This window comes from Eptatretus burgeri, chromosome 13, assembly GCF_056783735.1.
Source record: "Eptatretus burgeri isolate ZD-2024b chromosome 13, Ebu_testis_v1, whole genome shotgun sequence".
NCBI classification, from domain to species: Eukaryota; Metazoa; Chordata; class Myxini; order Myxiniformes; family Myxinidae; genus Eptatretus; species Eptatretus burgeri.
Window position 1 is genome coordinate 74442297 of NC_140973.1, and position 18580 is coordinate 74460876.

An 18580-nucleotide genomic window follows, 5' to 3' on the forward strand; every position below is an offset into this window, starting at 1 on the left:
CTGGAAGGCTCCTTTGTTGTGCGTAATAATTGAGTTGTCCACTGTTACATCCGAGCTGGAAAAAAACAGCCGTAGAAAGACAAGCTAAACAAATTGCCGCCATATCTGAAAAAAATCTCAGTTTGTCCCAGGACAATTAAAGCATACTTCAATGGGAACACCATAACTCGCATCATGACATAGCATCATGCATTCATATTGATGATGCGATCACGACTGATACTTATGATCACATCATAACCTGCATTATGGCTTCAAAATAGCTGTTCACCACTACCTGAGGTCATCCTCCAATCATACACATGATCTCTTCTAGCCCATATGACCCCAGTCCCCAAGCACTCCCCTTTTCCAGGTTATTGTGATCCCTCCCCCTCTCCCTCAACTCTTTTCGTTTGTTAGTTGCTGGTTGGTTTGTTCCTTTTCTGTTTCGTCCCCACTTTCCCGATACCCGATAACTTATCGGATAACTTTCCGGATACCTGATCTTCCTCCTGTGTTTCATTCAGCTTGTTCACCTCCATGTTTCGTTCTTCCTTCAAGGGGTCTTGATCTCACTCTCATTTCTACCCTGTTATTGGTGTTTCCCCCTTTCCATTTAGCTCTTCCAAGAGCATCTAATAATCATGTATACAAAAATAAAAATGCATCTAATAATTATGGGGGGACTTGTTCTCTCTGTTCTCTATTTATTTAAATATGGAAAAAATCACCAGTTTGTGTTAAAATATAACATTCACTCACCTTTTTGTGGATGTAAGGTGTTGTGTTAAAAGAAAATCCTGCTTTGGGTCTATCTGTTCATAGTGGTGCTACCTGCTTCCTTCTCACTGATAAGTAGAAATCTTTTTCAGGAACCCAGGCAAAAAATGGTTTAGTTAGAGCTACAGTCGGAACTGTGTGGTAAAGGGATTCAAGATCAATGTGATTTTTTCGCCTGGGATAGACCAGCGGATTAATAAATTAATTCCCAGCAATATGTGATCCATTTATGAGAAACAAGTACAACTAAGTGTTTGCTTATGACATAATTATTAAAAACAAAAGCCATTTCAATCAGCAATGACAGCCACACATGCATTTGTGGTGACCTTGCACTTTTTTCATTTAAAATTGCTCCTTTACTGCAGATAGATTGTAAAGTTTAGGTAATCTGTCTGGCAGGATAGATTCGGCTGTGATGCCTGAAGCTACATCACAAAAACTTTAGGACAATTATTGATGTGCTGTGTCCAAATCAATTATTGATGCAAGGGATAAAAGACTGCAGAGGAAAAACTGTGATGAACCTCGATTGACATTTGCACCAACGATGTCTTCACAGCAATTGCTCTAAACACACTTGTTAAGGGTTTGATGAAAAAGGTTAGACCATCAGAGTATAGCATCACCTGGACATTTGGGCACATCACATGACTCCTTCCATCCAGCCAACCCTGTGTAACACCAGGGTCCACCACTGCTGTTGTCCGGATTGCGGCAACTATTGCCCTCAAGGTTCACTTCCAACAATTGGGAGCCACTTCGCAATAAACACAGGAACAATGATGAAATTATTTCCAAGCACCATTAGGAGTGCAGAGGAACATCTCAACTTTTCCAAGTAATTGTTCCATATAAATCTGATTCTTTATTCACGATTTCGTACATTAATCTGTGACATCACTGGATTAATCTCAAATAAAAATCCACTCAAAGGAAGGTACAATCAGAGGTTCTTCATTGGTGATGTAACAAACAGCATCACATTGTTTTCATGGCATCCCTAGAAAGGCCGATTAGGCATGGTGAAAATGGCTGCAAAGGTAAGTTACCGTGGTGAGTGAGGCACAGTACTGTGCCACAACAAACAAGGCTTTCCAGAGCTGCTCACACTGACACGTCCATTGTACATGTACCCAGAACCACGGTAGCAGTCATGGAGAAATTCTGCAAAAAGAAGCAGCCTTTGAATTTGAGGTTAAATCACAAAAGCTTAATGTTGAATAAACTACATGCAACTCCGCAAGTTTTGTTTGATAAAGATGCAATGAAAAACGGGAAACTTTAACACAGTCGGAGGCCATTTGGCTCATCATCATGCCTGCCCGACTTGAACACATTCATCCAATCTATCAGTTTATCTACATACTCAGGAAGGGTGTGGGGGAGGAGTGGCAAGGAGAAAAGTAGTATCAGACACCGGGACGTCGTCAGGGTGATATATGTGGCCTGCCAGGATAGTCAAAACTCTCAAGGTTTTGAGACTAGCTTCTGAGCTGTTCAGCCTGGGTTCGAATCTCAGACCAACTAAAAAAACCACCCCTTGTATTTTGCCCTTAGGGAAGTAATGTGCGTGCCATCCATTGGAGGGTAGTGGGGAAACTTAGCTAAATATAGCATAACAATTGTGCATTTTGTGAGGAAAGCACCAAATTTGTCTCACTAGTAGCCTAACATATTATGAACAGATTTGGATATTGGGCCATCTCAAATTCAGCCGCTGATGGCTGTGGCAGCCATTTTCCACTGCCATCAAAAATTTTGAGATGGCCCAATATCCAAATCTGTTCATAATATGATAGGCTACTCGTGTGCCAAATTTGGTGGTTTCCTCACAAAATGCACAATTGTTATGCTAAGTTGCCTCACTATGGCTGTTTACATATATTACAGTAAAAATATCTACTTCCAGCATTTATTTGCAGTCTATGAAAGAAACAGAACCACCCACTCATACATGCAGTATGAGTCAGCCAAGCCTTTAAAAATGCTAGTCCACCCCTTAGGTAGGAAATCGATCCATGGATGCATTTCTGGGTTATTGGCCTTATGAGACTGCCTTATATTAAAAAAACGGTAAATAAGGACAAAAAAACCCCAAATCAAACATTGCAACAAAGGTAAGGATGTGCACCTCGGCCCCAAAGCCAAAGTAGACAGTCCAACCAACAAAGTTTGTCAAGCTAATGTATTGTTGCGGTCATGGGTACTGAGACACCAGCTTCCCACTCAGGGGGATTAATCCCCAGTTGTCCTTGGTAGAGCCTGACCTGGGGCCACCGCTCGCAATTAACGTTGTGGTACGGTGGGTTGTTTTAAAACCACGAACGCCACCCAGTTAACCACGAGTTCCAGTGTCCGCCATCTAATTATTCCATTCAACTAGAGGACACATGGTTACCTGAGCGGAGAGCGCACCCTCGGCAAAGCACCAATGTTATCTGATTAGATTTTAATTAGGGTGGCAGAGCGTTTTAACCGCTGGTGCGTGGTGACTATTTTTGGTCAAATCTGTGGTAATTACCTCCCAGTCTATCTCGGTTCTAACAATGCTAGACCAATGGAAGGAAAGGACAAACACGGACAGGTTGGAAATCGACAAATAATTTATTAATAATAAAATAAATCAAAAGAACTTTATTTTCTGAGGTAAATAAAGAATGAATTTCAAAGCAAAATCAATCAAAATGCCAGGAAAGAGACAAAGAGCAGATACTTCTCGGGGGTTGACTTACTTACAGATAAATGCAGACAAGGGAACCCAGCAGATCATTTAGGGGGAGGGGAGGGGGGGGGGAGAATCGTCTTACTCATCAGAAAGTTGTCCGTGAAGCGAAAACATCCTGAAAATGTGTGCGTGTGTGTCATGTCCATCGCCAGCACCCAGCTTTGACGTGCACCCTCTCGCGGGGCAATCTTGAACGCCAGTCGACGTCTGGAGGGCACTGAGATCGTCCGTCGCGGGTTTAGATCCTGGTGTTGTTGGTGATCGACCCGTGCCTCACTTGTTGGCGGCACTGCTCACACCTACTCAAGCACCACACGCTCGCTTGCCGAAGCACTGGAAGGGCGAATTGTCTCTTCGGCGCAGGTCAGACACCCGCTTCTTGTTCGCTTCTCTCACCCTTTGCTTATTACCTTCGCAAACTTTGTTGCGAAGGTTATGTTTTGATCGCTGTGTATTTTTTATTTATTTGTGAATGTGTGTTTGTTTGTTATTCGCATAACTCCAAAAGTATTGAAATGAATCACAGCAAATTTGGTGGGATGATTGGTTATTATCCGAGGACCATTTGATTAGATTTTGGGAGCGATCGGGTCAAAGGTCAAGGTCAAGGTCATGAAAAGGTCAAAATCGTCTTTTTACCATAGCGCGGTCAATTTGTATCCAATTTGCGTGCAACTAATGCCAAAATGTTCAGAATTCAATCTTGTGATTGATCTGACATGACACAATGACATAATAACCCTTATTAGCGGTTGGGAGTCAAAGGTCAGGGGGGTCACGACATTGCAAAATGTGCGGTTTTAGTCATAACATGGTCAATTCTTAACCGATTTGCATGAAACCAACACCAAAATGTTGACTGTTCTGTTCCCCACACTCTAATACCAATTACAAAATTAAGAGTACAAAGGTCGAGGTCATGAAAAGGTCAAAATCGGAATTTTTGTACAATGAATGTTTGTTTGTTCACAATAAATAACTTATTTAGAAAAACAGAAACTCGTGTGTGCTAAATGCCCCTAAAATGCCAGAAAATAATTTCTTATAATGTGACCAGTTGTCATCAGATTGACTTGACACTGACACCCAAAAAGGTCAGGGAGTTCATACAGAAATTGTACAATGTACGTGAATCAGTGTCAAACAGCAGGAAATTTAATGTTTTTAAGCCATCATAACACATATGAGATGGCAGATGTGGTATGGGATTAAATACCCTCACAATCAACGGTTTCTGGGGGGCGGGGGGGGCAAAATGTAGCGTTGGCGAAGGTATGCGCTCTACTGAGTGCCCGTTCTAGTTACAGCGCGGCAACATCGCGCTGTTATATAATTGGCTATTCTGTCCTGTGTCTTCTGTCACATTTATTGTTGGGTGTGATGTGGGCGGAGATTGTCGGGTGGATTGTGGGCAGAGATTGCCTGGTGTATTGTAGGCGGAGATTGCCGGGTGGATTGTGGGCGGAGATTGCCGGGTGGATTGTGGGTGGAGATTGCCGGGTGAATTGTGGGCGGAGATTGCCGGGTGAATTGTGGGCGGAGATTGCCGGGTGAATTGTGGGCGGAGATTGCCGGGTGAATTGTGGGCGATTGCCGGGTGGATTGTGGGCAGAGATTGCTGGGTGAATTGTGGGCGGAGATTGCCGGGTGGATTGTGGGTGGAGATTGCCGGGTGAATTGTGGGCGGAGATTGCCGGGTGAATTGTGGGCGGAGATTGCCGGGTGAATTGTGGGCGGAGATTGCCGGGTGAATTGTGGGCGGAAATTGCCGGGTGGATTGTAGGAGGAGATTGCCGGGTGGATTGTGGGCAGAGATTGCCGGGTGGATTGTGGGCGGAGATTGCCGGGTGGATTGTGGGCGAAGATTGCCGGGTGGATTGTGGGCGAAGATTGCCGGGTGGATTGTGGGCGGAGATTGCCTGGTGTATTGTGGGCGGAGATTGCCGGGTGGATTGTGGGCGGAGATTGCCTGGTGGATTGTGTGCGGAGATTGCCGGGTGGATTGTGGGCGGAGATTGCCTGGTGGATTGTGGGCGGAGATTGCCTGGTGGATTGTGGGCGGAGATTGCTGGGTGGATTGTGGTCGGAGATTGCCGGGTGGATTGTGGGCGGAGATTGCCTGGTGGATTGTGGGCGGAGATTGCCGGGTGGATTGTGGGCGGAGATTGCCGGGTGGATTGTGGGCGGAGATTGCCGGGTGGATTGTGGGCGGAGATTGCCTGGTGGATTGTGGGCGGAGATTGCCGGGTGGATTGTGGGCGGAGATTGCCGGGTGGATTGTGAGCGGAGATTGCCTGGTGGATTGTGGGCGGAGATTGCCGGGTGGATTGTGGGTGGAGATTGCTTGGTGAATTGTGGGCGGAAATTGCCGGGTGGATTGTAGGTGGAGATTGCCGGGTGGATTGTGGGCAGAGATTGCCGGGTGGATTGTGGGCGGAGATTGCCGGGTTGATTGTGGGCGGAGATTGCCTGGTGGATTGTGGGCGGAGATTGCCGGGTGGATTGTAGGTGGAGATTGCCGGGTGGATTGTGGGCGGAGATTGCCGGGTGGATTGTGGGCGGAGATTGCCGGGTTGATTGTGGGCGGAGATTGCCGGGTGGATTGTGGGCGGAGATTGCCGGGTGGATTGTGGGCGGAGATTGCCTGGTGTATTGTGGGCGGAGATTGCCGGGTGAATTGTGGGCGGGGTTAATGCGGAAGAGCGACGTTTTTTTGTGCTGAATCGTTTTGTGTGTGACGCCGGAAGTTGATTTTCTGAACAGGAAGTGATAATCTTCCTGTTCCGTTAGTTGTTGATGCGCAGCGTTGTAACTCTCGTTCTTCATTGTTTTTCACCAGAAGTGTTTTTAAAACGTCATGTGGAGGTGATTTCTTCCTCTTTTTTGGTGACAGAAGTGGTTATTACAGCGCGGCGACATCGCGTTATTATATAATTGGCTATTCTGTCCTGTGTCTTCTGTCACGTCTTCTGTCACACTTATAGCCGCATACGTCCCTTTGATCTGAGGGCTATAAATAGAAATTTGTCCAACGTCACAACTCTTCCCATCATGCATGCTAATTCACCGTGTCTACGTTTAAATTTTATAACTGCAAAATTGTTTCATCATTCTTAACCTTTTACTGCCCCCAGCCGCGTGATATCGAAGTATTAGCTTCTTGTTCCTCTCTCCTTTCGCTTTTCCTCTCCTCACTTTTTCTCTTCAGACTTTTTCTCCTTAGAACGTATCTCTTTCTCTTCAGAACGTCTCTCTCCTCACAGAACGTCCCTCTTTCGCTTTTTCCTCACTTTTTTTAATATCTCAGAACGTCTCTCCTCATAGAATGTACCTCACGCTTTCTTTCGCTCGTTTTTATATCCCCGGGCCGTCTCCTCGAGGGTGCCGTCCGCCCTAAGCTCACCCCGCCCCACTGGGGAACGGTTTCCATGACGACCCGTGCGCTCTCTAAAAAGGCTAGGCGTCGGAGCTCGCCAAAGAATGTTGCTGAGGAAAAATGAGGGCGGGCTTCAGAGCTCGTGAAAGAAATGTGTGTGAACGTGTCTGTCGTGAAGAAAAAAGCTTCCCATAAGAGAGGGGATCTATCCTTTACCATTCTCAACGCATCACATTTAAGATCCCATTAGACATGGGGATGGAGCTAATCTGAACATGCGTTTCAGGAAATAACTGTCTGAGGACCTGGATGTGTGGATGTGTCATCAGAACGGATTCTAAAATCCGTAACAGTACGTATGCACTAATATGCACTTCGGCCCAAAGGCCAAAGCACATGACCAAACAAACACATACATCAACCCACAGAGGCAGGTCATTCCATCACACACACTGCACCACATTCGGTATCACTGGCCTTATGAGACGACTGCCTATCTTCAAATTTAATTACATATAAAGATTTGATTTTTTTTTAAGAGGTAATTATTAAGAGATCGTTAAAAAAGATCATTTTTTTAAGGAGGTGAAGCCGCTTCAATATTTGGGTGTCCTTCCTTCCATCCATCCGTTAAAATGAAGAAGAAGAACCTTTGTAACCCACCATATTTATTAACTAACCCACCATATCTAACCCACCAAATATCCCGGAGAGGAACAAGAAATTATCCCAAGCACAAATACTGGAGGAAGACGTCAAGGATATCTTTAAGTAATTAGGAGAACTCTCTTAAACGGACAAAGATAGCGTGTTCATCAAACGACAACTTGAGCAGGCATCTAATGACTGGAACAAGTTTGAGAGAGGCGTCAGAGGTTCGAGCATAAATCCAGCAACTCAAAAATAAAGACATGATGAGATTAGAAGGTGAGTCAGTCAAATTTGGAGACTCCGGTGGTACAAAAGGATCTAGGGAAAGTGGCCTGTCCAAATCCCGTTTATCTAGCATCAGAGCTGAGAAAATGCTCTGGTGAAACTAGCCTTGGTGAAAGGTGAAACTAGTTAGAAAGTTTCATCAAAGGCTAAACGAGCCTTCACTAAAGAGAGGAAACTTTTTTTTGACTTTTTTTTTTGACTTTTTTTTTGAACTTATTTTTTGACTTTTTTTTTTTACTTTTTTTACTTTTTTTGACGTTTTGACGTTTTGATTAGGACGTCACTTCCGGTTCAGGGATCGGCGCACGCGGATGACTGGGTGGTGAGCTCTCCTTCCAGACCCTCCAAAGCTAAGTTTCCAGTCCTAAAGCGTTTTGTGTATTTTGTTATGGAAATTTGTGTCAGGGTCTGTGGAACTGTACTTTTTTTTTCGTGTTGTGTTTAGAACAGTTTTAGCGGCTAGTTGAGTTAGTTTATTGAAAGAAGCAGGGCGAGGCCTCGTGATAAGTTTAGCGTGGTCAGTTGGGGCCTTGGAAGTTTGGGGGTGAAGAAAGTTATAAATAGAGAGCGAAGGAAAAAGGATGACAGAAACATAAAATGTAACAGTTGCTCAATGTGGGCCACGTCAACAATGGGGGAAGCAGAGGATTCTTATTGTTGTAGGAAGTGTGAGGAAATCGTCAACTTGAGGAAGGTTATTACCGGGTTGAAGGAACACATCGATCATTTGCAGCAAGTAGCAGAATGTGAGAAATTTGAAGATAATAGTTGGTTATGGTTGTGGAGTGAGGTTGCTGAGGATATTGGCAGTGGTGACAATGCAACGGGGGTGGGCGGTGGTGACGGTGCAACGGGGGCGGGTGGTGGTGACGGTGCAACGGGGGCGGGTGGTGGTGACGGTGCAACGGGGGCGGGTGGTTGTGACGGTGCAATGGGGGTGGGTGGTGGTGACGGTGCAACGGGCGCGGATGGTGGTGACGGTGCAAGGGGGGCGGGCGGTGGTGACGGTGCAACGGGGGCGGGCGGTGGTGACGGCGCAACGGGTGCGGGTGGTGGTGACGGTGCAACGGGTGCGGGTGGTGGTGACGGTGCAACGGGGGCGGGTGGTGGTGATGGTGCAACGGGGCTGGCAGTGGTGATGGTGCAGCGGGTGCAGGCATTGGCGGAGGCGCAGCAGGTGCGGACATTGGCGGAGATGCAGCTGCTGCGGGAAGTGGCGGAGGTGCAGCAGGCAGTGGCGGAGGTGCAGCAGGCATGGGAAGTGGCGGAGGTGCAGCGGCGCGGGCCGTGGCGGAGGTGCAGCGGCGCGGGCCGTGGCGGAGGTGCAGCAGGCATGGGCAGTGTCGGAGGTGCAGAGGGCGTGGGCAGTTGCGGAGGTGCAGCAGGTGCGGACAGTGGCGGAAGTGCAGCGGGCGTGGACAGTGGTGGAGGTGCAGAGGGTGGGGCAGTGGCGGAGGTGCAGCTGGTGCGGGCAGTGGCGGAGGTGCAGTGGGCACGGGCAGTGGTGGAGGTGCAGCGGGGTGTTTTTTTGTTGTTGTTGTTGTTTTTGTTGTTATAAGAACGTAATTTTATTGCTGGCTTGTAAATGCAAAAAGTAGGAAAAGGCCACAGAGGGCAATTACGTACTCGGGGAAATTGGCCTTCATCTCTATCTAATTTACACAGCACCCCCCCCCTCCCCAGTGTGGTGACAAGTAACAGTTTCCCTACTCAATTTACATTGAGATGTCTCCTACACGTTCACGGACCAAGCAACGCTATATGATCCTAACTTTCCTTTGAAATTCCTCCATAAACCCCCACAACCGTAACACTATTTATTTAATTCTGAGGAAATAAACATGTAGATGTACGCATGAATTCAAGCCTTGGATACCTTAGCTACCTGCATTCAGTGATAAACACGACACGATCCTAAAATGGAAACCCGACCGAATGCATTCATTCTCAACTCCCTCCTCGAAGCCTCGGGAGGCAAACTTTATATTCCCTCATATTTCGAAAATCACCAATATGCACAAGTGTTCACAATCCAAACAACAAACTGACTTTTCAACACAAAATGAATGCAGTTGTTGGCCCTGATATCTCAGCTTGAGAATCAGATTTATTTTCTTCCTTCTTGGCCTTCCTCTGGACTTTACTGACATCAAAGGAGCACTTGCCACACTCGTAATGGTGACTTAGTCATTTGTCGGTTGAATATTATGCACGGTTGTGTATCATCAAGGTCTATTTGCAGGAAACCTAACTACATACATAAACATGGAGAGCTCCAGCGTCTGCGGCTCCAGTGTCCGCGCCAACTTTCCTTTCTTTGCAATCGTACTGCCTCCAATCAGTCGCAAAACTGACAAACCAAAGCCCGGATTCTTTGGTAAACCGAATGAAATTCCTACTCGTTGAAGAAACAATGTGCGTCACACCAAATTTTGATGAAAACTTCTTATCCGAGTCGACATACGTGGTCATAATGCCTTCGTCAACGGTCATGTCAGACTCACTTGTGATTAGTCAATCACGCAAATTACCTGCAGTTCCACCTTGATGTTCTGTAATGCATTTCTTCTGATTCGCCAAATTTGTGACGTGAGTTCACGAACATTTGAATATTCTTAGCTGCAATTCTCCCCATTTTTTTCGATTTATGTGCAATATTTCACCGTGGGGATAAAGGTATTTGAAAAAAGTGTGATATTTTATAATTACTATGAAAATAATGCAATCTCTACCCCCAGCTCTGTAGCATGGGTGAAGAAGCCAGGTCTGGATGTGTTGTAGCTTGTTAGCTTATCCACTAAGTTGGAGAGGGCTGTGGGAGCAGAGCTGTAGTTAACATTACCTCGACTCCTTAACACTCTAACCTCTGTTTCAAAAGTTGTTTCGTAAATATCAACTTATAAGGACAGTTACCAAACCTCTCTACCATTTAGCCATTTCATACAGTTTATTAAGGACATTGCCAAAAGCCAGAATGACTCACGTTCCCAAGCTCAATGACTCTGCCCATACACGAGACAAGACCAGGCCGAGTCACCAGCCTGGAAACACTGCCCGTGTCCATGCTACCAGAACATTGAACACACCAATGCCACAGATATCTGTGGGATTCCATTCCGGGTTACCTTCCAGGTCAGGGTGATTACCGGACGTGACATTGTACCGTGACATCCATCTTCCTATCCTTTGGCCTATTGATGTCTCAACAATAAAGCTGTATCGTTGCTTATACCACGACTTATCAACATGATAATATCCAGATGTGAAACTAAAGAGTGCATCTGTCATGAAACACCAAGCCACGAACTACTAGACTTCAAAGCTTTCGTCAAAAGACCAATAGTGGGGAGGACAGATTTCTGCAGAAAAACGGTCTTTGCTTTATATTAAGTGCACCGACAGATACCTTGCTTGACAGTGACATGCAGGTTTTAGTTTTACCTATAGTTGCTTAGCATTGCTGTCTGCTTACCCTCGTATCTAATACCACCCCAAAACCCTTTTCCTTGTCACGTGCTCCAAGACTACTCCTTACATTATGTGGTCCCCATTTCATTATCTACTCCCAGCACCTTACCTTTTATGATGTTAAACTGTATAAAAAGAAATGGCACATCATTGGAGTATACGTTGGTGGTGTCAATCAAATGCAGGCATCACCACAAAATGGGTGTGCTGGGTGAGTTGTGAAGTCATAAAATTCTCTCACCATACTTTTCGTACAGGGTGGTTCCTTTGCTGGGAAGAATTGGTTCAGAGAGAGAGTTCTCAGCAAGTACGAAGCAGTTTCTTGTAATGTGACTATAGTAGAAAGACCTGTGGGATGTATTATTGAGTAGCAGAACACACAGAAATTGTACTACTGTAAAATTCCACCACAATGGTGTTTTTCGACTCACTCGACAATCCTCTTACGTGTTTAACGGTCATTTTAAGTGTTTAAAGATTTGATGTAACAGTGGAAAAATTTGCACAGTGTATGGTATCTATACTAATAAATGCCAGTGTATGTCAGTCTGTCTCCTCCATAACTCGAAAACCATGAAACGTAGCAGCCCCAAACTTTACATGTATACGAAGGGAAGTCCATGGTAGTGCATGAGTGAAAATTGGGTGTTTTGGTAAATTTAAACATCCATTTTGAAGATAACTAATGGCCTTATTTCATTATCCTTATCAGGGCTCATCCTTGGTCACCTCGCTGGAGTCTTAATTCGCCATTTTTTGGCCTGCTCAGCAATGCCGTGACTTGGCATAGGCCGCAATGGTTTCTTAATAATGAAGTTTTTTTTTCACTTTCGTCACTCATATCATCGAATACCTCATCATCATACCTACGAATCACTGGATACATTGCAAGACTTATAAATACCAGGAGACGTCAGAATTCATGGCTTTATTTAATTTCCACACATGCCATAACCTCTCGAATCTCTTAATCTGAGCCGAATTTCAAAATTTTAACTTCTTTATTGACTTCAGCAGTAGTTCCGTCTGGTAAAAAGTTGTTGTCCAATTCAGACATTGCTTGACATTCCGGGCGTCTCCGGGTGCATGGTGATTATATAACCGATCGGCGATTGCTAATCGCTTGCCAAGCCAGTCGTTTCTTATCACCGATTTTGTTGGAGTGCTTGCTTGAGTGCTTAAGCCATTTGGTGAGTGCGCTCTAAGCTGCTTGATTGTTTGCATTTCAAGAAATGCCTTGTCCTAACTCTAATGTGATTCATTCTGTGCTGATATTTTCAGAATTGGGGTTATTGTTGCAAAGAACATGTAATTGATGTCAATAATGATTTTAATGCAGTACTTTGATGGGGGATATTCCATTAGTGTTGTCGTGTCAGTGGGTCCCGCTAACACATCTTTTAAGTCGGAGGTCGAATACCTCCATTAATGGCCAAACAATCTTTACAAGTCACTGCGAGTGGACAGCACTTATTTATTTTCTATCCACGCTGTAATAGCCAGAGTCTTTGTTGCAATTTAATATCCCTCAAGGCCGTTCAATAATGCCAAACCAGGTGGTCTTTCCCACATGCGGGTAATAAAAGGTGTGATATTTAGAATGGTTCATTAAAACCACAGGAAGTGATATTTAGAATGGGTTATTAAAAAAATTATATGGAAGGGAATATGGGACATGAAAACCAAATGACTGGACAGACCTCATGTCCAATTATTCATGAACACCTTGTTAACCCCAATGCTTGTGGAACATGTGTGAAGTTTCCCCTCGATCTGTCCAGCCGTTCTGGAGAAGAGGATTTTTAGGGTAAATTCAAAAGGGCTGCCAAGCCATGTGACCGATGATGTCAAAGGTGTGAACGTTTTGTTCCTCATGGAAAGGCGGTCATATTTACACTTGAACCCCACTACAGACACACAGATACAGTGACTTAAAATGAACACATTTAATGAAAATAAGCGAATATTTACAAAGGACAATGATTCAAAAGATAATGATAATAACATGAAGTAAATAAATCCTAAAGTCGAGGCGCCTCTTCACACAGACTCAAATATAGACAAAGGGAAAACAAAATAAAAAGAAAACCCTTCCTTTATTCTTGTACTTAGTTTAGCCCAGAGCTGGTCTTTGTGGAATTTGGAATTGATGCGCTTCCGTCAGAACATGCAGACACGCGCAACATGGCGCCGAGCTGCTTCTCTCATAGCGGGACAAACACACACCAGGCAATCCATGAGCGGCACTACACACCAAGGCTTAGAGACCCAGTGCAGCTGCTTCATGCGTCGATCATCCTCACCGACCCAACCAAGAGCCAAAGGCCAGCTTCTTGCTTCACCACGCGAGCCAAATCGCCTCAACACGAATACAAGGATTGTGCCATCCTCCGCGTGCATGCGCTCATCCTGAACTCCTGCCTCTGACTGATTAATGTCACCAAAACCACCGTTTCCTCCTCCGGGGCATGGCTGATTCACACGAAACCCGGCAAGGCGGGGTTTCAGCCCGCTCAACACGCCTGCCGAACATCAGACGTCACGCCCATCAATCAGCTTCGGGGACGTGACTTCACCCGCCGTCACCCTTGGAGGCGGGGCTTCTGCCTGCTCGGCATGTTTGCTTGTAGTTGTTTTAGGGACTCCGATCCTTTATTGCCAATCTTAAAATATAAAAACATAGGGAAAAATCACAGAGGGGCAATTACATCCTCAGGAAACTTATTCTTACTGCCTAGCTAATTAACACTGCACCACCAGGAGGTGTTACACAAAGTTGTCCTTTCTCTATACTACACGTGTGGTGACACATACCACTTAAGCTCACAGTTTCCTTCCTTAATTACATTGAGATGCCTCCTACATGTCCACGGACCAAACTACTCTATTCAATGCTAAATTCCCTTTTAAATTCCTCCATCTACACCCACAACCACAACAATATATATATATATATATATATATATATATATATATATATATATATATATATATATATATATATGTACTTGGTGAGTCAGCTGTGTGTATACAACTTCATTGAGATCTCTCGCATCAGGTCACATCAGGAATGTGTGCATGCGCCGGAACAGCGCGTTGCTTCGTCCACTTTCTGCCGGAACTCCAGGGGCCTCCGTCTGGCCATCCCCATGCAGATGCCTGGCCCATCGCCATCTCCTTGAGATGCCGATCAATCTGCTGCAACCAGGAGGCACGTGGTCGGCTCATTGGCCTCCTCCACTCACGAGGCTCCCTTGCTGAGAGAATATGGTGAGCAGGATCAGTGCCAGGAAAACGAGCCACATGTGCATGTCGACTATACAGGTAACAAATCACATCTGAGTCTCTCTCCGGAACGGATCATTGGACACAAAGTCCGACCAGCGAGAGCCAAGGATGCTTTGAAGAGACCTGGTACCAAAGGAGTTAAGTCTCCATCTCAGATCCTTCGGCAGAGTCCAAGTCTCACATCCATAGAGCAAGACTGGAAGTACCAAGGACCTGAAGACTTGGAGTTTCGTTCTCCTGTACAGGTACTGACAGCACCACACCCCATGATCCAGTGAATCCATGACTCCCCAGGTCCGACCCAGATGTCTTCTGACCTCTGGCTCATAGCAAGTAGAGACATTAATATCATTGTCAAGGTAAGTGAATCTCTCCGTGACTTCCACATCCACAGTAGTGGGGCAGATAACAGGAATTTTTGAGAGGAATCGTGCAAATGATGATACAAGCATCAAATTTGGCACATTTGTTCTCCAGGGGATTCTAATCAAATCTGCCTGATTGGCAATTTGAAAATCCAAATTTAGAAAAATTTGAAAAAAAGAAAAAAACTTCAAAAAAGTATAGATCACGAATCAATGTTGGATGCTGGCTGAGATTGGTGAATGTTTCAGAAACATCATCAAAGATGTTCCAAGTCTGCCATGCAGTTTTCTTCCCTTTACCGTGGAAGGCAGACACAACGTCACATCCAGTGAACGCATGGAAGTATGGGATCCCTCTAGCTTTCTCAGGCCCTATTGCAGAAACTACCTCATGGACTGGAATCCATCATGCCTTGGCTCCTTGGCCAAAGGCAATCCACATGTTCTCAAGATCTAGTTCCTGTAAGGATGGCAGTTGAGGTATTGCTATGACTTGTACGTCCGTGTCATTAGCCTTAATGATAATGGACTTGCTACCATCCGTCGTTGCATCCCTGGCGTGTACAAATATTCGAGTGTCAGCTTTTTCATGACAACATGGAGACACAGCATCCAGTGACTTCCTTGTGTTGCTAATGGCATCTTCTCCTTTTGTGACAATGACTGTGCTTGTCGTCTGTGCTTCACACATCTATTCCGCAAGGAAGTGAAACAGCTCAGTCTTGTTGCTGTCATCTCGAAGAAAGCTTCTCCAGTTACTTGGGGTCTTACTGGTTCCAGTCACTCTTCTTCTGATTCCTTGTCCCCTTTTCGACCTTGCCTCGGACTTCAGACTTGACTTCTTGTACACATCAAACACTACGTCCACCCTCTCGTACCAGGCACCATAGGATTCCACCTTTGGGATGACGTCTTCTTTAGCATAGTCATCAAATATCTTTGAAGTGCGTGGAGGTAGGGCATTGATAAGTGCTGAGCCATCAATGATGACTATCTCCCGTTGGTTCTCTGTCTGGGATGTTCACTTGCGCTTCAATAATTTCAGCCAGCTGTGACTTAAATTTATTTGAATTTTTTTTTTTTTTTTTTTTTCAAATTTTTCAAAATTAGGATTTTCAAATGGCCAATTGGGCAGATTTGATCAGAAAGCCCTGCAGAACAGAAATGCCAAATTTGATGCTTGTATCATAATTTGCACGATTTTTCTACTTTCTACTACATGACAGCACAAACAGGTACAGACAAGATAGCAGCATCCAATATGTCATTGAAAGCATGGATCTTAGTTTTGACCCATGAAACCCATAATCCCAGTGGCTAGCACTCCACATTCAGCACCTCGAGGAGGCCCAATGGGTATCCAGAGTCTCTGCAAAGATGACTGCATCGTCCGCAAAATCGAGGTCAGAGTTCTTGACACTTCCAAACAATGTGCTGCAGCTTGATCTCTCCGAAATCCTCTCCAGAATCCAGTCCATACAAATGCTGGAAACTGTGTGGGCCAGTACAACTCCAGTAACAAGTAACGACCTCCAGTAACAACTGGAAATAAGTCAGAGATGGTACCACCACATCTCACAGCACTCTCAGTAACAGAGTAGAGTTCAGACATAAGATTTATCAGTGTTGGTGACACTCCACGAAGACCGAGAATCCACCAGAAGGCATCCTGATTCACTGAATCAAATGCTTTGCAGAGATCAACAGAGGATCCAAGCAGAAACTTTCGTCTGCGTTTGGTGAGAACCCGGAGGGCAAGGATATGGTTAATCATTGACCTCTTTGGTGTAAATCCTGACTGCTCTGAGCGCCGGTGCTCAACCAGATGGTGGCGAACCATTTCAATAATTATCCGAGTAAAGACCTTGCGTGGCACTGAGAACAGCATCACCACTCAGTAGGTGTTACAGTCCTGGTGATCACCCTTTCCTTTCCAGAGAGGGACAACAAGGCTGCTCTTCCAGTCAGTTGGGATGATGCCTGTGTTCCAGGCAGAGCACAGAACTGCATGCAATGACATGAGTACAGCATTTCCACCAGCCTTGAGAAGTTCGGAATGGATCCCACAGATCCCAGGAGCTTTACCCCCATTTCGACCGGTTCACCGCAGCCTGTGTTTCAAGAAACCCAATCCTGTCATCTGGTGAGCTGTCCTGCGAAGTGCAGCAGCACAGGAGTTGCTCCCACGTTGTGGGTTTTCAGTTTTATTTGGGTTTATGAGTTTTGCCGAATGAAGGGTTTTACACTAGCCAAAGTGCAAATCCTGCCACCAACCTCCTCAAAAAAAAGTCACCCAACTACAAGAGGACGTCCACAGACACAGTTGGGCAATAGACATGGATGGCTATTGTCTCACAAGGAGTTCCTCTGCCCTTTGACAGGTTTTGTTTTCCATCCTGCTGAGTGTCCATTTCCATGCACCATCCTTGCCAGAAAACCTGGTGGGGAAGACGGTTTCATCATCACCAAGCCGACCATGGAACAGGTTAGTCCAGGTTTACATGGTACCTGTAGCAAGTTACAGATCTTATCTGACCTGACCTGACATTAGGCTTTATTTAACCATATCTCGTGTCCAATTGGTAGAATGTGCAATTTGTAACATGCCGGATAACACAGCTCTTATTGTACCTTCAAGAATCATGCTTTATCATGATATGTGGCATGTGAGAGGGATCATTATTGGGATGAAGCAGAGACCACCGAAAATGACTTTGTACAATGCAGATTGATGCTGCATTCTGCGGTGATCAATAAGGCCTCCATCTCCTAAAGTGTGACTCAACATCGTCTCATTACAGTGTATAATGGTGATGTATAAGACTGCCGAATTTGCCCGAAACTTCTGCATTTTTAAAAAACGATCTTTAAAATCATTATTATCCCCCGCCAACCAACGAAGTTGGCGGGGGATATAGAAATGGGTTCCGTCCGTCCATCCGTCACATTTCGTTTCCGGAGCTTAACTACAAATCCCCTCAAGATATATTTACGAAATTTGGTACACATATGAAGCAAGTGGTGAACTGGTGCCTTTTGATATTTCCTTATTGATAGGTCACATGGTTTGGCAGCCCTGTTGGATTCAAGAAAAATATTAAATAATGTTTTCAGTGGAATCACATAAGCTAACGAAGCGAAAATTTGCAACTATCATCTTCCATCATGTCTGCATACATAGTAAAAATTATGACATCACAAGTCACATGGTTCGTCAGCCATCTTGGATTGAAAATTAATACATTTTAAAAATCTCCAGAACGGCTGGACAGATTGAGGCAAAATTTCACATACACTTTCCCCAACACATCCTTTCAGAAGTTTGTTAATTTCTAATTGATAGGTCACATGGTTTGGTGGCCATATTGAATTTACCCTAAAACCTTCAAACATCTTCTCCAGAACGGCTGGTTAAAATTGAAGTGTATATTTGAACAGTGTGTGGGTCTCATGTTTTTATGAACTCTCCAGTTATTCATTTTATTTCTTTGTAAAGTGCCATCTTTCGGTGAGAAGTGGAAATTCGTGCAAACGACATCAATTTGCATATTAATGGAGAGGTTTTGTGCACAGAAAATTAATTCTTATGACATCGAAACATATTTTCTTTTTCTAATTATAAATGCACATTATTTTTGTCTATAGGTCACTGTTACT

At 44.8% G+C, this 18580-nt stretch overlaps 1 protein-coding gene and 1 long non-coding RNA gene across 2 annotated transcripts in view; one reads left to right on the forward strand and one right to left on the reverse strand.

Annotated features, from left to right (window-relative positions):
- LOC147014792 (plasminogen-like) overlaps positions 1–18580 on the reverse strand; it is a 75674-nt gene that overhangs the window by 36081 nt on the left and 21013 nt on the right. Inside the window, exons 3-5 of the mRNA XM_085853075.1 lie at positions 11512–11618; positions 1815–1929; positions 1392–1522 (exon numbers count right to left, since the gene is read on the reverse strand). Of these exons, the coding sequence (XP_085709201.1) occupies positions 1392–1522; positions 1815–1929; positions 11512–11618 (353 nt within the window). The remainder of the gene's footprint in view (positions 1–1391; positions 1523–1814; positions 1930–11511; positions 11619–18580) is intronic.
- The window catches only part of LOC147014793 (uncharacterized), an 82262-nt gene continuing 71749 nt past the window's right edge, over positions 8068–18580 (forward strand). The window contains exon 1 of the long non-coding RNA XR_015050912.1: positions 8068–8124. This is a non-coding gene — a long non-coding RNA (uncharacterized LOC147014793). The remainder of the gene's footprint in view (positions 8125–18580) is intronic.